This window comes from Gracilinanus agilis, chromosome 2 (assembly GCF_016433145.1).
Source record: "Gracilinanus agilis isolate LMUSP501 chromosome 2, AgileGrace, whole genome shotgun sequence".
NCBI classification, from domain to species: Eukaryota; Metazoa; Chordata; class Mammalia; order Didelphimorphia; family Didelphidae; genus Gracilinanus; species Gracilinanus agilis.
This window is the reverse complement of record NC_058131.1, coordinates 415022589-415041707: the sequence shown is the minus strand read 5'-3', so window position 1 is coordinate 415041707 and position 19119 is coordinate 415022589. Positions and strand designations below refer to the sequence as shown.

At 34.7% G+C, this 19119-nt stretch overlaps 1 protein-coding gene across 3 annotated transcripts in view; it reads right to left on the bottom strand.

The window, feature by feature from the left end:
* The window catches only part of EML1 (EMAP like 1), a 269917-nt gene that overhangs the window by 16070 nt on the left and 234728 nt on the right, over positions 1-19119 (bottom strand). For all 3 annotated transcript variants that reach the window (XM_044664593.1, XM_044664596.1, XM_044664594.1), the window contains 6 exons: positions 17945-18044; positions 12592-12746; positions 9738-9863; positions 8256-8387; positions 4199-4266; positions 322-410 (listed from right to left, as the gene is read on the bottom strand). In XM_044664593.1, the coding sequence (XP_044520528.1) occupies positions 322-410; positions 4199-4266; positions 8256-8387; positions 9738-9863; positions 12592-12746; positions 17945-18044 (670 nt within the window). The remainder of the gene's footprint in view (positions 1-321; positions 411-4198; positions 4267-8255; positions 8388-9737; positions 9864-12591; positions 12747-17944; positions 18045-19119) is intronic.

Sequence of the window (19119 nt, the reverse complement as noted above, 5' to 3'; positions counted from 1 at the left end):
TGTTGTATGTATGGTCAGATAGAGTTGCTATGTGAATAGCTGTTTGAATATTTTTCTTTGTCATAGGGAATGCTTATATCAATGACTGTTACATAAAACAAGAGAGAGTAAAATTTCTAAAATATTTTTAAAAGGATGTCAAATTTTTGGTATTCAGAGCTCTGAGAGAAGGGTTAGAGAAATGAGAAGAGTCCATTATGGCCCCCAAAAAGTGGAAGCCCTATTTAAATTTAACTTTGATAGTGCTTTTAAAATTCAAAAGGAAGCAATTCCACATAGATTTATATAAACTCAAATTTTAACAGTGATTTTTTTTCTAACCTGGTGAGTAACGCATTACAGACAGCTGTTCATTTCCATCTGTGTGCACTGTGACTAAATCTTTTGTTTCTGTGTCAAATACAAACCACCTGTTAGAAAACAGAATAAAAATGCATTAAGTTCTTGCATAAGAAATAGTTTAAAGTAGGTCTATTTAACTTAATAACTGAGTTGCAATAATAACTCTCTGTGTCCTCTGTAATAGGAAAGATCTCTAAAATAATCCCTAACTCTCCATTTTAAATAGTTTTTTTGTATATTCATATTTCCTAGTGATATATTAGCTAACAATGCAAAACTACTTGGTTATTAATAGCATATCATTTATCCCATCTTTGTATTGCAACCTAAAATAGAGCTTATTTTTTTGTATAATACAGGTGGAGAAATTGAGGTCTTTGAGGACTTCACAACCCAGAGTAGATCCTCATCTATCTCTTTAGATAGAGATTCAGACCAGTGATTCCCAAAGTGGGTGCTACCGCCCCCTGGGGGGTGCTGCAGCAATCCAGGAGAGCAGTGATGGCCACAAGTGCATTTATCTTTCCTATTAATTGCTATTAAAAATTTTTTAAAAATTTCCAGGGGGCCAAGTAATATTTTTTCTGGAAAGGGGGCGCTGTAGGCCAAAAAAGTTTGGGAACCACTGATCTAGATGCTCAAATTTGCTTTCTGATCTTCAATAGAAAGAACATGAAATTTGAAGTCAGAAAACTTTGAATCCAGATTCACATCTCAGCTCCTGAGCAAGCCACTTCCTGTTTAAGGGCCTATTCTAGCCCATGGTTATCTCCTGCACCATTTCATAGATGTTAAAACATTCCATTGTAAGAAGTACTAAACAAAAATCTCTGTGTGAATTGTTTATTGCACATATATAGCATGTGTGCCTTATTATCTGTTGTCAAAGACCCTTTCAGGGGTTCCTCTAGTTTCAAACTATTTTTATAATAGAGCTAAAATGTTATTTGCCTAATAAAATACCCCTCCCTTTCTCAACCACATATCAGTGTGAGGCTAAATTTTCTTCCTATATCTTAACCAAACAACATATCACAACTGAATGAATACAGAAAAAGACATAAAACCTAGCTATCTTCTATTAAGTTAGAAATAAAAAAGATTTGCCAAAATGTCTTTCTTTTTACTATGTTTTTGCTTATGAAAATATTTTTAAAAATATTATTTGTTATCATGCAATGTATTTGTTATTTTAATGAATTAATAAGTATATTTAAATTATTAGTTTTCATTTCCAATACTTGAATACCAATAGATATATAACCCACATAAACAAAAGCTCTTTGGGGTCCTCAATACTTTTAAGAGTATAAAGAGGTTCTCAGCAATTTTTAAAAGTAGAAAGGGACCCTAAGACCAAAAAGTTTAAGAACCATTTTTTAAGAATCTAGAAACTGACTCAGCACAATTAAGAGTTAAATCAGAAATGTAGGTTAGAAATAAACATAATGGTACTTCTCTATTTTACCATGAGCTTTGTTATAAGTTAATAAAAACACGTAAGGGATAAACTCGTAGCCTATAGTAATATTTTCAGAGTTTAATCAAGGCCTCTATCTCCATTGGGAGAAGCCTAAAGTTAGCCTTGGGTATGAATCAGGATCTCATGCCCCTTCCTTTGCTGCTTCAGTTACAATACTCAAAAACTTCAAAGGCAGGAAAAAGGTATAATATCTTGCTTCCCCAACAATCAATTGTGTAGACTCTCTGAGAAGCAAGGGATAATTGACTATTACATGTCATATATGAAACCTTCATTTTACAAAACAAGAAAGTTGATGGGAAGTCAAAGTATCCTCATTTGTAAGACAAGGTGTTTGGTCTAGAGCACCTCTGATTATTCTAGATTGCCATTCAGTCCTAGATTGAAAATCAAATGATTTTGATGGATGGGGACTTAGAAGTGTATAGCAGCTTACCCCTCCCTGTCTCTAACCATCCTGAGGCCTTGGCTGGCTACAAAGAATCCTTCGATTGTTTATGAAGAAATAAAAGTTTCAAACATTTTTTTCCCTCCCTTTCCCTAGTATGGCTGATTTAGTCAGTCACCAGCATTTATCACATCCTTATCATTATATGCCAGGCACTGTGTTAAGCACAAGGCGTACAAATGAAGGCCAGAAAGTGGTCCTTGACCTCACTGAGTTCACATTCTAAAGAAGGAGACAATATGTTAACAATGATGTACATATAAGATATATACATGCAATGTGTGCAAAGAACAATTCACTCAGGAACTTTTTTCTTCAGCACTTATATTGGGATGTCTTGTATCTAAGATATGGGCTAGCAGGTCCAAAACAGGAGGTAACTTGCCCAAGAGCCAATTAGATCTATATATCTCTAGCTCAATGTCTGTAGATTCAGAGCCTGGAAGGATAGGGGTATCTTCCATACTAAAAGGAGAAACTTTGGAGTATTAATGTAATAAGTTCTGTTTGGGGCATGTTTCATTGGAGATGCCTAAGGGACATTAAGTTTGAGATGTTCAAGATAGTTTATAATGTAGGGCTAGAGCTCAGGAGAGGTAAGGGCTAGATATTAGGATTTATGATTTATCTGTGTGTAGATATACTTAAGCAAATGGGAGTTGATGAAATCACCATGAGATGGCATAAAGGGAAAATTGAACAGGCCAGGACAAACCCTTGGGGGCATATTCATTGTTTGTGGGTATTGCCAGGATGGAAATACAGCAAAAGAGATTGAGAAAGAGTGGTCATATGGGTAGGAAGAGAATCAGGAGAGAGCAGTGTTAGCAAAAACTAAAGAGGAAAAAAAAATCCAGAAAAGGATGGTGATCAATAGTCATTTAGAGAGGCATTTGCTGCCAAATGCAAGAATTAAAATGAGAAGGAGAATTAATTCTTCTTTTCATTTAAAGGAAGATTCTGCAAACTCAGAGATATAGTATAATTTAGCAGGGCTAATTCACTTCCCCTCTTGGGATATCAATTTTCTCAACTGTAAAAAGAAAGGATTGTTGAAATGTCTATTCTCTAAAGTCCTGTCCAACTCTAAATCCCATGAGTCATCTTTTTTTTTTTTTGACATTGTTTATCTAAACAACCATTTTCCCTTAAAAACCTCTTTAACTTTCAGTATCTTAAAAACTTGAACCAAAAGAGTGAAGCTGACTATAGCAAACTCTTTTAAAATGCTAATATGCTTTCACCCCTTATGTCCTTAAACCAATACAAAGGTTAGGCACTAAAGGAACAATATGAAAGGGGAATTCTAGGTTTGAGGAAACTTAAGTCATTCAATTCTAGGCCTCGGTTTCCTCATTTGTCAATACTATATTCTATTGACATAATCCACTCATACCTGAAAAATGTTAAACAGGCAAGATTAGCCTTAGCCACCTTGTTATGAGGCATATCCTATCAGAGCAAAAATCTGGAAAACCCTGGTTTGAGTCATAGGCATACAGTAAGTAGTCTCATGAAACATTCTGTTGAGCTTTATCAGACTCCATTCTTGTGAAAATGTTTTTTTAATATCTGGCTAACTGGTAAATATTTCTCTATTTCTTGGTTTCCATAAAGACAGATTCCAAATGTTGCTGGCAGGGCAAATAAACACCAAACAAATTTGGTTTGAAAACTTAGCAAACTCTATCCTATACTAATAAAGAACAATAAGGGATATGCAGGGAAAATGTTGTTTCTAAAAAAGGGTCAAGAAAAAAAGTTAATTATGAATGCTGAGCTTTGCTTGTTAGTTAAATTCCTGGTAAAGCCAACAGACTCTAAGAAAATGCATTTAAGTGCTCCATTGGGCTATGTTTCTGGGAGAAATCTAATTTTTAGTGAGCTACTAAAACACAAAAAATGCACTTATTAGTCAGTCCTACCTTCCAGTTAGTGTCCCAACTGCAGTGACAGATCCTGAAGGATGAAAACCAGAAGACTGTGCTGGATCCTAAAATATTTAGAAAGGAAGTATAAATTAAAGGCAAGAAAAAATGTATTCATATTAAACAAATAAAAACACTGATTTATTGGTTTAGTAAGATAATGCCATACCAAAACTTCTTCAAAAAGGAAATTTTTTTTCTTACTGAATTAAACTGAAATCATATTTCAGGAAGAAAGAGTAGGGTATAGTGGGAAAAGCCCCTGACTGGTAGTTGGGAGACCTGGTTTCTATTTCTGACTCTGGCAGTGATGACTGTGTGTGACCATGGAAAGACCATATATTATCTCTGGATTTCAGTGGCAGGTACTAAGAATAATGGGTACAGCTGCTGAGAGATTTAGTTTTAATGTGAATATAGGCAGTGTTTTCTGTATTGTCTTCTTCATTTCAATATTCTTGTACTGGCTTAAGGAAGCAGCACTTAAGCTGTATAAAGTCCCTAGATATTAGGAGAGTCCAAAATGAAGGTCACACTAGAAAAATTAAAAAAAATTGAAATATGAAAAAGTGAAGTTGACTCTTTGCAAAGGTAGTTTTCCATTCATTAGAAATTTTCACATAAAAGCTGGCAGGATAATATAATGATATTCCTACTGAAGCTGATTTGAAGTTCCTTGCAAAATGAAATTAATTAAATAATTAATCTCTAAAGTTTCTTCCAACATCAAATTCAGGTTGTACCTTGATGGTGGAGTGGAAATCTCCATACTTATAAAAAATCTTGTCTTACCTATATCCTAAATGATGACTTTTAAAAGTATAAATTCCAAATTACTGCCTGGAAATATTATGATACAGTGTTTTGGATTTTTTAAATAAGAAAAATGATTGAGAAAACTAGATGATATTTTAGGAGTAAATATAAACACTTTTGTTTAGCTATGAAGTCTTTCATAATCTGACCCCAACTACCTGACCAACCTAACATTATTCCCCTTTTCCATATTCTGTGGCCCAGTCAGATTGGCCTTGCTGTAAAACCAAAAGACTAGAATGAGACTTTTCAAAATGGTGATTGATTATTATTATTTTGTGTTTTCTTTTTAAACTAATTATTATAATCAAATCATTGTCATAAACTGTTTTCTTAGATAGATGTGGTTAAATGGATTAACAATAAGAGAGGACTTCTGAGTTATGTGACCAACAAGATGGGACACTAGACATTTTCTTTGATCTTTACAATCTCTCCTATCTCTTAAAAAATATAAATGGTGCTGTAGAAATAAAGCAATTTCCCCTGATTCCATGGTCCAAGACATCAAGAACCAAAGAAGGTAAAAACTTTACGAACTGACAATCTAATTCATGCTCATTTAGTACCCCTTCCTCCACTATCCACCAAATTCAGCTCACAGCAGCAAGGCTGCACTAGCCAACTTGACCCACTGGCTTACAGTAGAAAGTAATTCTACATTCTGACTTCATTTTGCGTTCCCCACTCCATATTTAAGAAATCTGCTGAAGCTGCAATAGCACTGTGCAAAGTTCTGTGCTATAAGAGAGCTCTATAGAACAGAATAACAAAGAACACAGGGCAGGATGTGTACTTGGTCATGTAATAGAGTTCAACTTCACACTTTGAACTTCTTTCTCATGCAGTGCTGTGCAAAGCTAAACACAAAATGGAAGATATTTGCCTAGGCTGTGACAGCAGCAGTGTGGTATCACATTATACTACAAGGCCAGAAAATTGAGAAACAGAGAGAATGGGGCAGATTACCATGTGTGGTGGGGAGGGGCAGAATGTATGGAGCAGGGTGAGAGGCATTTCACTAAACTTGAAGGGGAAGAGCTCAGTATCCAACCAGGGCCAATTCTGTCTCCCAAAAAGTCACTTTGGGCAGAGAGCTAGGCAACTGGTGAACCATGACTTGCCCGGAGAAGAGTGAGGTGCTTTGAGATCTGGCCCCCAGGAAAACCACTATTAGAGGGGAGGGACTCAGTGAATAACAGGGGGAAAAAAAGATAGAAATTACCAAGACTCTTGGGAGAAAAAAAACCTCAAAGACCTTGAGCATAAGCAGATAAATTAACAAAGAAGAAAATATGGCCTCCAGATCTAGCAAATAAGTTCAGGATACATAGTAAATGTGCAGTTAAGACTATACTTCTTTTAGTGTTTTGATGTGTAATAGTCATTAAAAACCACCTGTGAAGAGTTCACCTATATGAAGATGGAAGACTATGCAATATACCATTAACTTTCAACATCAAACTCAAAGACTCCTTATTGGAAGTCTTCATGCAAAGGTTGGATGACTTATCTGTTATCTAATTGAGAGTATTATTTTTTAGGTATAGCCTGCTCTAAATGGCCCCAGATCCCTTCAAACTCTGGAATTCTGTGATTATATGAAACACTGAAGCTCACAAAAATAATTTTATTTTTTTTTCACCTCAAGTTAACCCATTCAAGAAGAGTTTTAGATGTAAAGGTGAGGTTAAAATAATCTCACTTCATTTTAACCTTCATGTCTTAACTATGAAAGAATAAATCTTAATCAATCACAAAAAGAAGGTTTGTAGCCTTCTTGTCATAGATCTCTTTGGTGAAGACCTTAGAATAATGTTTTTAAATGTATAAAATACACATAAGATTACAAAGGAAACAAATTATACTGAAATAGTTATAAAATATGAAGGCGCCCTTTTCCCCCAAGTTCATGGGAGTCAATTTAAGAGTCTTTGCTTAAGTACAAAAAAAGTCTTTGGACCTACAGTCTGAAGTGTGATGGGATGATGAAACTTGGCCACATGGAGTCATGTATAAGTTCTCAAGCTTGTTAGAACTGGATTTTTTTGAAAAGTTAGAGCCAATGTGGAGTTCAACAAAATCTAAGAAGTAGTTACTTGGAAGGAAGAGGCTAAAGGAGAGGCCTTGGCTCTAGTTTTGGACTAAGTTTCCTCTCTGTTTCTACTTCCCTTTATGGCCAGAGAAGGATATTGCAAATTTTAAGACTCTACAGAATTTTGCACTTCCCATTTTCCTATCAGTTTCCTAGCTGCATCCCCCAATCAACTAATGCAGTGTTATCATCAGGAGCCAAGGAAAGGTGGATACAGATTCGCTGTGCTTAGAGGGAAATTCTTGAGTATCCCCCAAATGGGATAGGAATTATAGAAACCAAGAGCTATGAGTTATTCTTTTGTTACATGGACTCTATGTACTTGTAAAGGGTGTATCACAGATATTGGGGGTATGTCTGTACTAACTGCTCTTCCATTTCACCTTGATAAATATCCCTTTCTAAAAGCTACTTCAGGGGCAGCTGGGTAGCTCAGTGGATTGAGAGTCAGGCCTAGAGATGGGAAGTCCTAGGTTCAAATCCGGCCTCAGATACTTCCCAGCTGTGTGACCCTGGGCAAGTCACTTGACCCCCATTGTCCACCCTTACCACTCTTCCACCTAGGAGCCAATACACAGAAGTTAAGGGTTTAAAAAAAAAAAGCTACTTCACTCTGGCTAACAAAAGAGATTTTCAACTGATAATCTAGGGTGAAGAGGAGAGAAGCACATCAATGGGGGCTTGAATCAATAACATTAGAGAATTGCCCAATTACTCATAGAACTCTGAGGGGGAGAGCAACTTTATTCTATAGAGCCTCATCTGCAAGATCAAGAGTTGGGGTAAGGATTCTCAGAGCATATGTGGGCTTTATAAATTCATAGCAATTATCTCTACATTATTTTAGTCACTTTAAACTAATATGGTCTACTATCAAATTTCAGTTGATAGTTAACATATTCTCTTGAAAAGAATAATTAATTTATTACCTGGCCAAAAGTTCAAAAATGTCTCCAAATTACAAAACAGAAGATGTTTGACTCAAGGTTATTAAGAATGTAATTTCTAAAAGAAATTCATTATATATGAAACCTTGGTTATAATCCCTTTTAATTTCATGCAAAAATCATTTAAGGCAATGTATATATTGCATTATGTTTTATGTAAATCAGAACAAAATACTAATTTTATGCAGGTATTTACCTCTATTATTTTATTCCAGATAGGCTGATGACTTATTGCATCCCAAAGTGTAACATGTTTGTCATGCCCACATGTCAAGAACTGAGACTTTGAAGAATGGATGGCTAGCCCCCAGAGTTCATCAGTGTGGCCCTACATAAAAATAAAGAGAAAATGAAATTGTTTTCTAAAATACTTAGATCAATAGTTTTAGTATATCATTAATCATGATTTGATGGCACAATTTGAATTTATTTTTCTGTATCTTTCATAATTTATATTTTCAGCTTATAAACTATAAAGTAGTTGCATCCCATATTTCTATAGTGTTTTTCTTACAACAATCCTGGTAGGAGATAGTAAAAGTAATTATCAACTGAAACAATAGACAGCAACAAAAACATATTATGAACCTATTGTATTAGTCTCTGCAGAAGGTTTAAGGTGTCCTCCTCAAAGTCATAAAGCTTACTGTCTAGTAAAGGAAAAACATACCAACATAGATAAACATAATATTCAATACTGCATATTAATTACTTTAGGGAATTTTAAAATAAAGCATTATATGAGGTCTTGTTGGGGATGGTGACATTTGATTTGGTCTTTAAAAGATGACTAAGAAATCAACAGACATGAAAGAAGAGTATCCCAGATATACTGAATATCCTAAGTAAAGATATGCCAGCACATTTTAGGCTGGGGGCCAGAGAGCTGTATAGTTTAGTTGGAACAAATAGTGTATAAAAAGGAAGTTATCTGAGATAAGATGTATCCTTGTTCTGGATACCTGAAGCTCATCTGCCAGATAAAAAGAGAAAGGTAAGGCAGATACAAAAGTATCTAATTTTTCCTAGGGAAACTATACGAAACCACTGATAAATTTTTAGAGGAATTGATTATGACTAGATTTGTAAATAAAAAATATTCTTCTGGCAGTACATAAAGGATATATTGGACAGGTGAGTATGGAGGGTGAAACAACTCCTAACCCTAAGGAGAATATTGTATTAACACCTAGACAGCTGGTGGAGAGGACTATATCAGGAGAGTGGCAGTAGATATGGAGAGCAATGGATGCAAGGTACATTGAAGAGTGAGAATCAACAGGACTTAATATTGATCAGATTTGAGAGGGAAGATTCAAAGGTAACCAACTCCAAAGTGAACCAATAGAGAACCAGTGAATGTTGGTGCCTCAGAGAAGAATAATATCTCACAATGATATTAAATATCTCTAGACTTAGAATCTCAGCATAGAAAGGAACCTTAGAGGTCAACTGGTTTAATACATTCATTTTGCAAGTTAGGAACTTGAAGTCCAGAAATGTTACATGATTGATCCTCAAATCACAGCAAGTCAGGGGATCAAAGCAGGGATTACAACCTAAACCTTCCTAATATCCAGGTAAGTGATTTACCACTTCAGCACACCACCTCATAGTGAATTCTATTACAAATTAAAATAATAAAATGCTTGGCTGACTTACCCATGTTGAAATTTACCTGAGTAATTGGATTAAAATCCCCTGACAGAGTGCCTTGTAAAACAAAGTTCCTAGTAGTACCAATCAAGACAACATCGCCTTTTCCCTCAGCCACTGTTCTTATTGGACCAAACTGTTCTGGAATCTGTATTTAAAACAGACACAAGACAATAAAAAGTTAAGGAATTCATGAAATTACTCTTAAAATATAATCATTTAAAATGTGTATGCCTAGCATTCATTATCTGAGTGCCTGTCATGGTGCCTTCCCAGTAGATTACTCCAACTCAATAAATATTTGATGAATTTTAATGAGGGAATGATCAAAACTACAAATTGTTTTTAAAATATTACTTATCTGAAAGCTCCAACTAGTTGATTTTAAAAGAACCTATAAAAATTATCCTTCTAGAGTTTTCTGGTTGATACCCTAATGTTATGAAATGTCATTGATTTTATACTTTGAATTCTGACTTACAGATGATACCGTGAGGGCAAATAGTATATTACTCCAATATTAAATACATATCAATATATTAATATACATCATATATCATCAACCTGGCCATATCTTATATATCTTTAACCATCTTCTGAGCCCATTTTTGAATTTGATTCGTTGGGTATTAAAGTATATTGACTGAGTTCATAGGATCTTGTCAAGCTCTTCATAGAATTTTTTCCCTTCTTTATTCTCTATGAAAGATGTTGCTGCTCAAGCTACAGTTATCTTTATAGCAGTCAGCTTGTGCTTATGAGCAGTCTGAAACAAGGTTATAGAATGTCTTATGAAATGATGTATTTGGATGCCATAATGTATTGAAACTGTTGTGAGGATTATTTAGTTGTTAATTTAGTATTAGTGTTGGACCTAGCAGGAAGGGCTGGAGAATTCCAAGAAGGAATGAAGAAGCAGGAAGTGTGTTTCTTGCTCACTGAGAGAGACTCCATGGTGGTTGGGGCAAGTAGCAACTGACAACTAGGAGACACCGGATTTACCAGTGATCCTGTGGAAAGACCGTCACCTACTTGTGAGAGATTTTGGTAGAGATGCTAAATCCCAATCTGAGCTGCAGGTCAACTTGGGCTGGGTCAACTCCCAGAATCTACCCACCTGGAAGAGGTTTCCCTGGTTTCTTCCTTAACAAACCTTATGAACATCTTTGTTTGTAGTTTTTGAAAGAGAACTTGTAAGCTTTTTAGGTGTAATTTCCTTTCATCTTTCTGGACATCACCAACTGTATACCTTATACACATTTCAAACTTCACAAATTTAAAACTGAACTCATTATTTTCTTTGCTAAATGCAACCCTTATCTAATTTTCTTTATTTCGGCTGATAGTGTCAGTAACAAGTAATTTACTCATATAATTTTTACTCATTCTTGATTCTTTCCTCTCCTTCACCTTTCATATGCAATATGATTTATCATTTATCTCAAGATTTATCATTTCTATCTCCACAACATCTTTTGCACCTGCCTTGTTTTTGCAAATTAAACAAATACTATCCTTGGTATGACCTTTATCACATGTCACTTGAAGAATATTCATGTGGGAGGGTCTCTCCTCTCCAATCTATCCCTTATACATCTCCTAAAATAATTTTCATTTGCCCAAGTTGTCTCATACTTGTAATACATTGTCTCTTCACTTCTGCTTCTTAGAATCCTTTGCCTCTTTTAAGGCTTTTCCCTCCTCCTGAAGGAAGTTTTTCCAGTTCCTTCAGTTGTTAGTACTTTTTTCCCTCCTCAAATTATATTATATTTGCTTATAATGTATTGTATTCTATGACCCAGAGTCCTAAGTTTTGGGTTTACTTGGATCAGATCCAATCTTGATGATGCCTCCCTGAATCTCTTTCTTTTTCATTATTATGTCCCAATTCAGAATTCTTCCCGGGAAATTTTAAATTATAGCTGAAACATAACAAAATTCTAATGCAAGGAATTTGAATACTTACTTGGAAATTGCTGTTAGAGGTTCTGATATATAATGAATCCATGCGGTAAAACCTCACTTAGGAGAAGCTATAAAGTTCTCTAATTTCCTCATTCTATCCTCAGAACTTCTCAGTTATCTATTCCATGCCAGGAGTGATAGGATCTATTTTTCCTTTATTACTGCTGTGTACTTGGTTTATATCTTCTCTGCATATGGGGGAGGTAACTTAGTGACTATGTAGAAATAAGATAAAATTCCTTGTTAAAGTTTTTGTTGAGACATAAAGGTGCATTAAGCAGCCATAAGGATGATAATATGAATTATGTAATTAAGTGATTATTTTTTTTAAACCCATACCTTCCGTCTTGGAATCAATACTGAGTATTGGCTCCAAGGCAGAAGAATGGTAAGGGTATGCAATGGGGGTCAAGTGACTTGCCCAGGGTCACACAGCTGGGGAGTGTCTGAGGCCAGATTTGAACCTAGGAACTCCTCTCTCTAGTTCTGGCTCTCAATCCACTGAGCTACCCAGCTGCCCCCTAATTAAGTGATTATTAACAAAGGAGTTGATAGGAACCATAGGAGGTAATAATGTCTATGAATAAAAAATAGAAGGAATGTTTTCTACATATACATCAAAATAGGAATAAAGGCCACATTAAAACTGATCATCTATTTGAAAAATTTTAGAAATAATATCTAATAACTTCAAATTTTAAATATTTATTAGTCACATTTAAATCCACAAGCTATTGTTTTACAAAAATCACAAATGCTATCCTAACTTAATCTCTCCACGGTTCTAAAAGCATATTATTTTTTTCTGAAAGAATAATTGTATTAATCAAAAATCATAAAATGAAAAGCCACATTAAAAAGTCACTTTTGTGTTTAAAATGAGCCATAATCTTAAAATGTTACAGTCTAACCTCTGTTTTATTAAGTTTTTGATAGTTTCCATTCCAAGAGATGAGTTTTCTGTCTTTTCCTCCTCCTGACACCAGTGTACCATCCCTTAGCATACAAAGTGCAAAAATGCCCCCCTCATGGGCCCCTTGAATTGCATAGCTTATTCGATTTGTACCTAGAGAAAGAAAAAGGTAATGAAGACATTATTTATTGTATTATATTTGTCCATTTACAAAAATATTTAATTTCTTTTCTGGATTATCAAACTGCTAGTTGCATATGCCATTAAAACATAAGAATTCAACTGTAACTTACATTTATATAGTATTTTGTGGTTTAAAAAGTAATAATAATAAAACTGCCTGAGGTAGAGAGTAGGTGTTATTGTTCTCATTTTAAGTATGAATAGAGTGATATTCACAAAGGTTAAGCAACTTACTTAATTGCACAGGATTACACTGCAAGCAAATATTGAAACAGATATGAAACTAAGAGTTCAATCTGGTACTCTTTCTACTTTGCAGAAATATCTATCTCCCAGGCATCTCATACAGTATATGATAAAAGAGCTTAGTGCTCTTTGGAATTGCAAAAGAAGAAAAAAGGCTTACTGTATAGAGAATCAATTAACAAAAAATAAAATTATCTTTGCTGTGAGGGATCAAGTAGGCAGCCAAGAGAAACTATGACATGTCTATTCCCAGGAAACTTCAAGAAAACTACTGAAATCTACTACAGGATGGACCATCAATCAATAACTCCTCTACATTTTACTCTGTGAGGCATAATAAAGAGGAAATAAAAATATAATTCATGTGGCTTTCTGCCTTCTTAAGTACCATCTTCTGAAGGGAAAAGCCAATTCCCAGAATACTCTATGGGAAACGAAAAAGGAATGGAATAGCGCTAGGTAAAAAGCAAATAGACCAAGTTTTTGTTTTTGTTTTTGATTCTCATCATCCTCTCCTACTCTTGGAATTCTTATTGTCTGGGATTCTTGGTACTTAATAATTTAATCCAATTAAACAATTATTGAGTACCTCCTATGTGCAAATACACTGTTCTTGGTGCTGAAGATACAAAGAAAAGAAAATTAAAATGTCCCCATCCTCAGAGAGCTTACCTTTTCCTGAGGATATAGGACACATATGGATAAGTAAATGTAAAATAATGAGAAAGGAGAGAGCATTAACAATAGGGATAATTTTTAACATGATATTATTTTGAGGAGGTCACACCAGAGCCGAGTTGGGAAGAAAACCAGACATTCTGAGAAGGGATGAGAAGGGAGAGCATTCAAAGTATTTAGGATGGCCTTTACAAAGACACAGAGACAGGAGATAGAATGCTAAGTTTAAAAGAAAAAAAGGTATTGTCAGTTTGAGTGAAATGAGTTTATGACAGGGAATAATATGAAATGAGTCTAGAAAGGTTGATTGAAGTCATGTTAATAGAGGGCTTTCAATGTCATGTTGGAGAATTGTATTTGATTCTAGACACACTGGAAGGCCACTAAAGATATCTTAATAAGGAATGATGAGTTCACAGTAATGCCTTAGAAGGAATAATTTGGTGGCTGTGTTGAATAGGATTGAAGAGGTGAAGGCCTGGAAGCAGGAGAGTCACTTATTGGCCTATTATAACTGCCCAGGTAAGGTAAGCTTGAACTCTGTGTTTAAAACAATCCATTTCATATTTTCATACTAGTTGGTGCCTGCTATATCTGGCACCTTCCAACTTTTTTCTTGGAAAAATATTTATGAAATATAGGCCTGAAGATACTGTGTAGTCTATGTTGTTAGGAATGGCCACTGTTTTGGATGATTTTGTTGAACTCTTTTATTAGACAGGGCTCATTTAGTATGTGTATATGGTAGAAGATGCAAGGAAGATATCTGCAAAAATAACTATGAAGTAAAATGAAAAGATATTACTAAGATTTGTTTAAGAAAGAAAAATCAAATAAAATTTTACATAGAAACAGGATGAAGATTATGAGTAGTATTACTTCATAAAACAGCAGGAAGTAGTAGAAGGAAAAAACAGCACCAAAAGCTGGGATAGAGACCCAATTTATCACAATCATACTGGGAGCATTTAAGGATGAAAGTGGAAGGAATACAACAAACAGAAAAACAGAAAAACTTTTAAAGGTGTTTATAACATTTTTCTCCTTGATGACAATGGCATCAGCATACAAAGATTCTAATGACTCAGTCTCCCAACATCTTTATAATCATATGACTGAGTGAAGAGTCTACAAAATACAAGATTCTACTGTGGCTATTGTTTGATGATTATTTAAAAGCATTTGATTCCATATAGAAAATGTTATTAATGTTTCTTTTCTAACAAGACATTTTCTGTGCTTATATGAAATTGCAAAAGATTCATTGAAAGATATAAAATGGAGGACTTTGTTTGAGGATCCTCTGATAACTTTTATCAACTGAAGCATAAAACAGGGAGATATACACTTATTAAAGGTGTTTGCCAGTATTATGGAGTGTTTTGTGCAGAGTACTCTAGATGGTGAGTTCTCCCGAAGTTCCTGTTTCTGGCTGACACTGTGATGATTTAAACAAGCCCTAGAACATTACAATCTCCTAAATAAGATCCATTCTCTTTCATAAGAATTTGGACTAGCTGATCACATAGAAAACCAAATGGATGAAGAATGCCCATAACCTAGATTGGTGATGGCAAACCTATGACACATGTCAGTGCTGACACGCATAACCATTTTTGACGACTCACGGCCACATACAGAGAAGTATGGGGCTGCATGCCAAGAATGAAACATTTGCTGTAGTATAGTGTAGACCAGTGATTCCCAATTCCCAAAGTGGGTGCTACTGCACCCTAGTGGGTGCTGGAGCGATCCAGGGGGAGCGGTGATGGCCACAGGTGCATTTATCTTTCCTATTAATTGCTATTAAAATTTAAAAAAAATTAATTTCCAGGGGGCTAAGTAATATTTTTTCTGGAAAGGGGGGCGGTAGGCCAAAAAATTTTGGGAGCTATTGGTGTAGACACTCTGTGCACTATGGATGACAATTCTACCTCTGTTAATTTACTTATTTTGGTTTATTAAATACAGTTATATATTATAATTATACATTTTTGCTATTTAAACTATAAATATCACAAAATTATGGTTTTTTTCAAAGTGACAGACCATCTGAGTTATGCTTGGTTTTTTGGCGAATTTTGACACACCAAGCTCAAAAGGTTGCCCATCACTGACCTAGATAATGAGTGTGTGTGGTCTGTAAAGAAGAGTCAATCAGACTGATTGGAAAGAAATTTAAAATACCTTTAATCACAATAATCTTTTTTCTGAAACAAAAGTCCATATTTTTAATTTAACAATAATATCCTTCCATTTCATTTTGCATCTCTGCAAATCATGAAATATCAGCCACTCCATAATTAGTTGAGGGCCCAACAAAAGAGCAGCACATGTTGGGTTCAAGCAGGCTACTACATATTACTAAAGAAAAATTTTGCAGAAGTGGTGTAAAGGAGATCAAAAAAGAGATATATGACCAGAAAAAACGATAAGCTTGTCCAGTACTAAGAAGGAGGGATTAATGATAGAAAGTCTGTGTACAACCTTAGTATTAACAGAATGTTGAGAGATTTAAAGAAAGGTCCCAAACAGACTGGGTAGTTAGTTCTCCAGGGTAGAATTTGCAGAGGGATAGAGAAGAGCTACAAAGGAGAGTCAGGCACTAAGGGATTATGATCTGAACACAGGCATCAAAATAATGAAAGAACTTAAGCATATTGCATATTGTCTTTACTATGGTCTGAATATGTAGTATATGCAATATAAATCTGCCAACTGTGTATTACACATAATACATACTTACTAAATGTTCACTGAATTGAATAATCATATAATTACAGATTTAAAAACAATTTATTTCTTTATAGTTCCATTGTAATTCTTGAGTAAATATTTTAAGTTTCTATTTGGTCCAGACCTAATATTTCTTTGGTGGGGAAAGGGGAATAGGGAAGGGAACAGAATAAGTATTTACATAACATTTAGGCACTATGTTAATCAATTAAAAAAAAAACCCTTTACCTTCTGTCTTAGAATCAATAATAAGTATCACTTTCAATGCAGAAGAATGGTAAGGTCTAGCAATGGGAGTTAAGTGACTTGCCCAGAGTCACGCAGATAGGAAGTATCTGAGGTCAGATTTGAACCCAGGACCTCTCATCTCTAGGCCTGGATCTCTATCCACTGAGCCACCTACCTTCCCCTATTCTAAACACTTTCACAAATATTATCTCTTTAGATCTTCAAAACAACCCTGTCCCATAGATGATGTTATTATCTTCATTTTACAGGTAAGGAAACTTAGAATAAAGGTTAAGTGACTTGCCTAAGATCACACACCAAATGTGCCATACTAATAAGTATCCAAGGCCAAATTTTAACTCTGGTCTTTCTATCTCAATCCACTGCATCACTAGTCATCTCTGGTTTAGTGTAGAAACTATCCTCCTCAAGTAGCTCAGTAATTCAAATTCCATCTTAGACACTTATCAGCTACATAGACTTGGGAAAATCCTTAACTTTTCTCTGGCTCAGTTTTTTCATCTATATAAGGAGAGAATTGGACTTGATGTTTTCTAAGGTCTCTTCCAGTTGTAAATCCATGATCTTATGAATGCACTTTAATAATTTAGTATTATAAAGTGTTGCCCAGGGGGCATCATCACACAGCTAGAGTATGTCAGATGCAAGTCCTGAATCTAGGTCTTTCTGGTTTTTAAGCTGGCCCTCCATCCATTAAGTTGCTTTGCCCCTAATTAAATCATCTATTCTACTGAATGGCAACCCAAAATATGGTCACAGGTCTTATCTACCAACTTTCCATAGTTCTAATGATTCCAATTATATGGCACACTTCATTCTTTTAAAAAACAAAAAACAAAACAGACCTGGGATTTCATTCATAGAGGGAACTCTGGGGAGGAACTTCCTCAAACAACACCGATCAGTACTTTTTCTACTACTTGTAGTCTTAGAGAGCTGACTGGAATGCTGAGAAGTTAAGTGACTAGCCCAGAGTAACAAGCCAGTAGGTTTTAGAGGCAATATTTGAACTCAGGTTTGCTTGCCTTCAAGCCTGGACTTCTATCCATTATGCCCTGCTGCCTCCCAATACTTTTTAATCCCCCATTTAATTTGGTATTTGACAACAAATGTTATTACTAAATTTTGAAGAGAATCTTCACTAAAGCCAAATTGAACTTTGTTAAAATACTTCTTAAAATTCATTGTATTAATAGCATTGCCATTTAAAAAATATCAAGACAAAATTCTCTCTCAAAAAAAAAAATTATTTTCCTTACCTTTTCCCCAAACTAGGATGTTGCCACTTGAATCACCAGTAATGGTATCACCATTTTCAGAAAAGGTTACACAAAGGACAAACTTTGGCTTCTCTTGTTTCTGCAGAGTGATATTAGCACATATTTTAAATTAAGAGATTATCTTTTAGTATGTTATTAATCTCATAATAAAATTATTTTATATAGTTTTTATGAAACCTAAATTAACAAATTACACACATATTACCAGGTTGGATATAAAGTGACAGACTTTTTGGCACCAGTGAAGATCAGACATTAAATTATAGAGGGATTTTATCTTGGGTAGAGTTAAAGAGAAAATTTATACCAGTGTAATTACATATTCTCAAAGAATTATTTAAGTACTTTTTAAAAGCAGTTTCAATTTTTATTGTGCTATTTTCCTGATAGGTATCAATATAAGTTGCCCTTTTTCCTGTGCTTGCAAGTGTTAGTTTGAAATGCGAGAGCTAAACTGACAAGAAACAATCTAATAAATACAGAAAAATAAGGGAACAAACAAGTTAGTATTGAATTAGGTGGGAACAGAATCATGTGAACAACATAATTAAAGAAAGACAGAATAGCGAGTGAAGAAATCTAAAGAGGACAAGATTAAATCTGGATAGAATTGGGGCAACCAGAACAGGACTTGAAAGAATATTTTTGGAGGAAGTTAAGTTTGTCTGAACATTTAGGAAAGAGATGAGTGGAGAGAAACATCTTTGAAATCATGGAGATCATAGAAATCTGAGTCTTTATTTTTTAATATTCTAAAGTGAGAGGATAACCCAAACTTGACAGAAGCTAGGAAATATGAGAAAGAGAAAACAGATTTCTAGTAAAGGATCTGAAATGATAATCTGAGCTTGAGAAACTGAAATATAGAACCATAACCTCTTATTTCAATTTTTTGGGTTTTATTTAAGACATTTCTTAAATTAGTCAATGGAGGACTCTTAATTATATGGTGAACTTATTACTATTATTTAAAAAAACAAACCCTACCTTCCATTTTAGAATCAATACTGTGCACTAGTTCCAAGGCAGAAGAACATTAAAGGGTAGTTAAGTAACTTGCCCGAGGTCATACAACTAGGAAGTGTCCAAGGCCAGATCTAAACCCAGGACTTCTATATGGTATTCTTATAATCTGCCTATAATATAGGTTAATA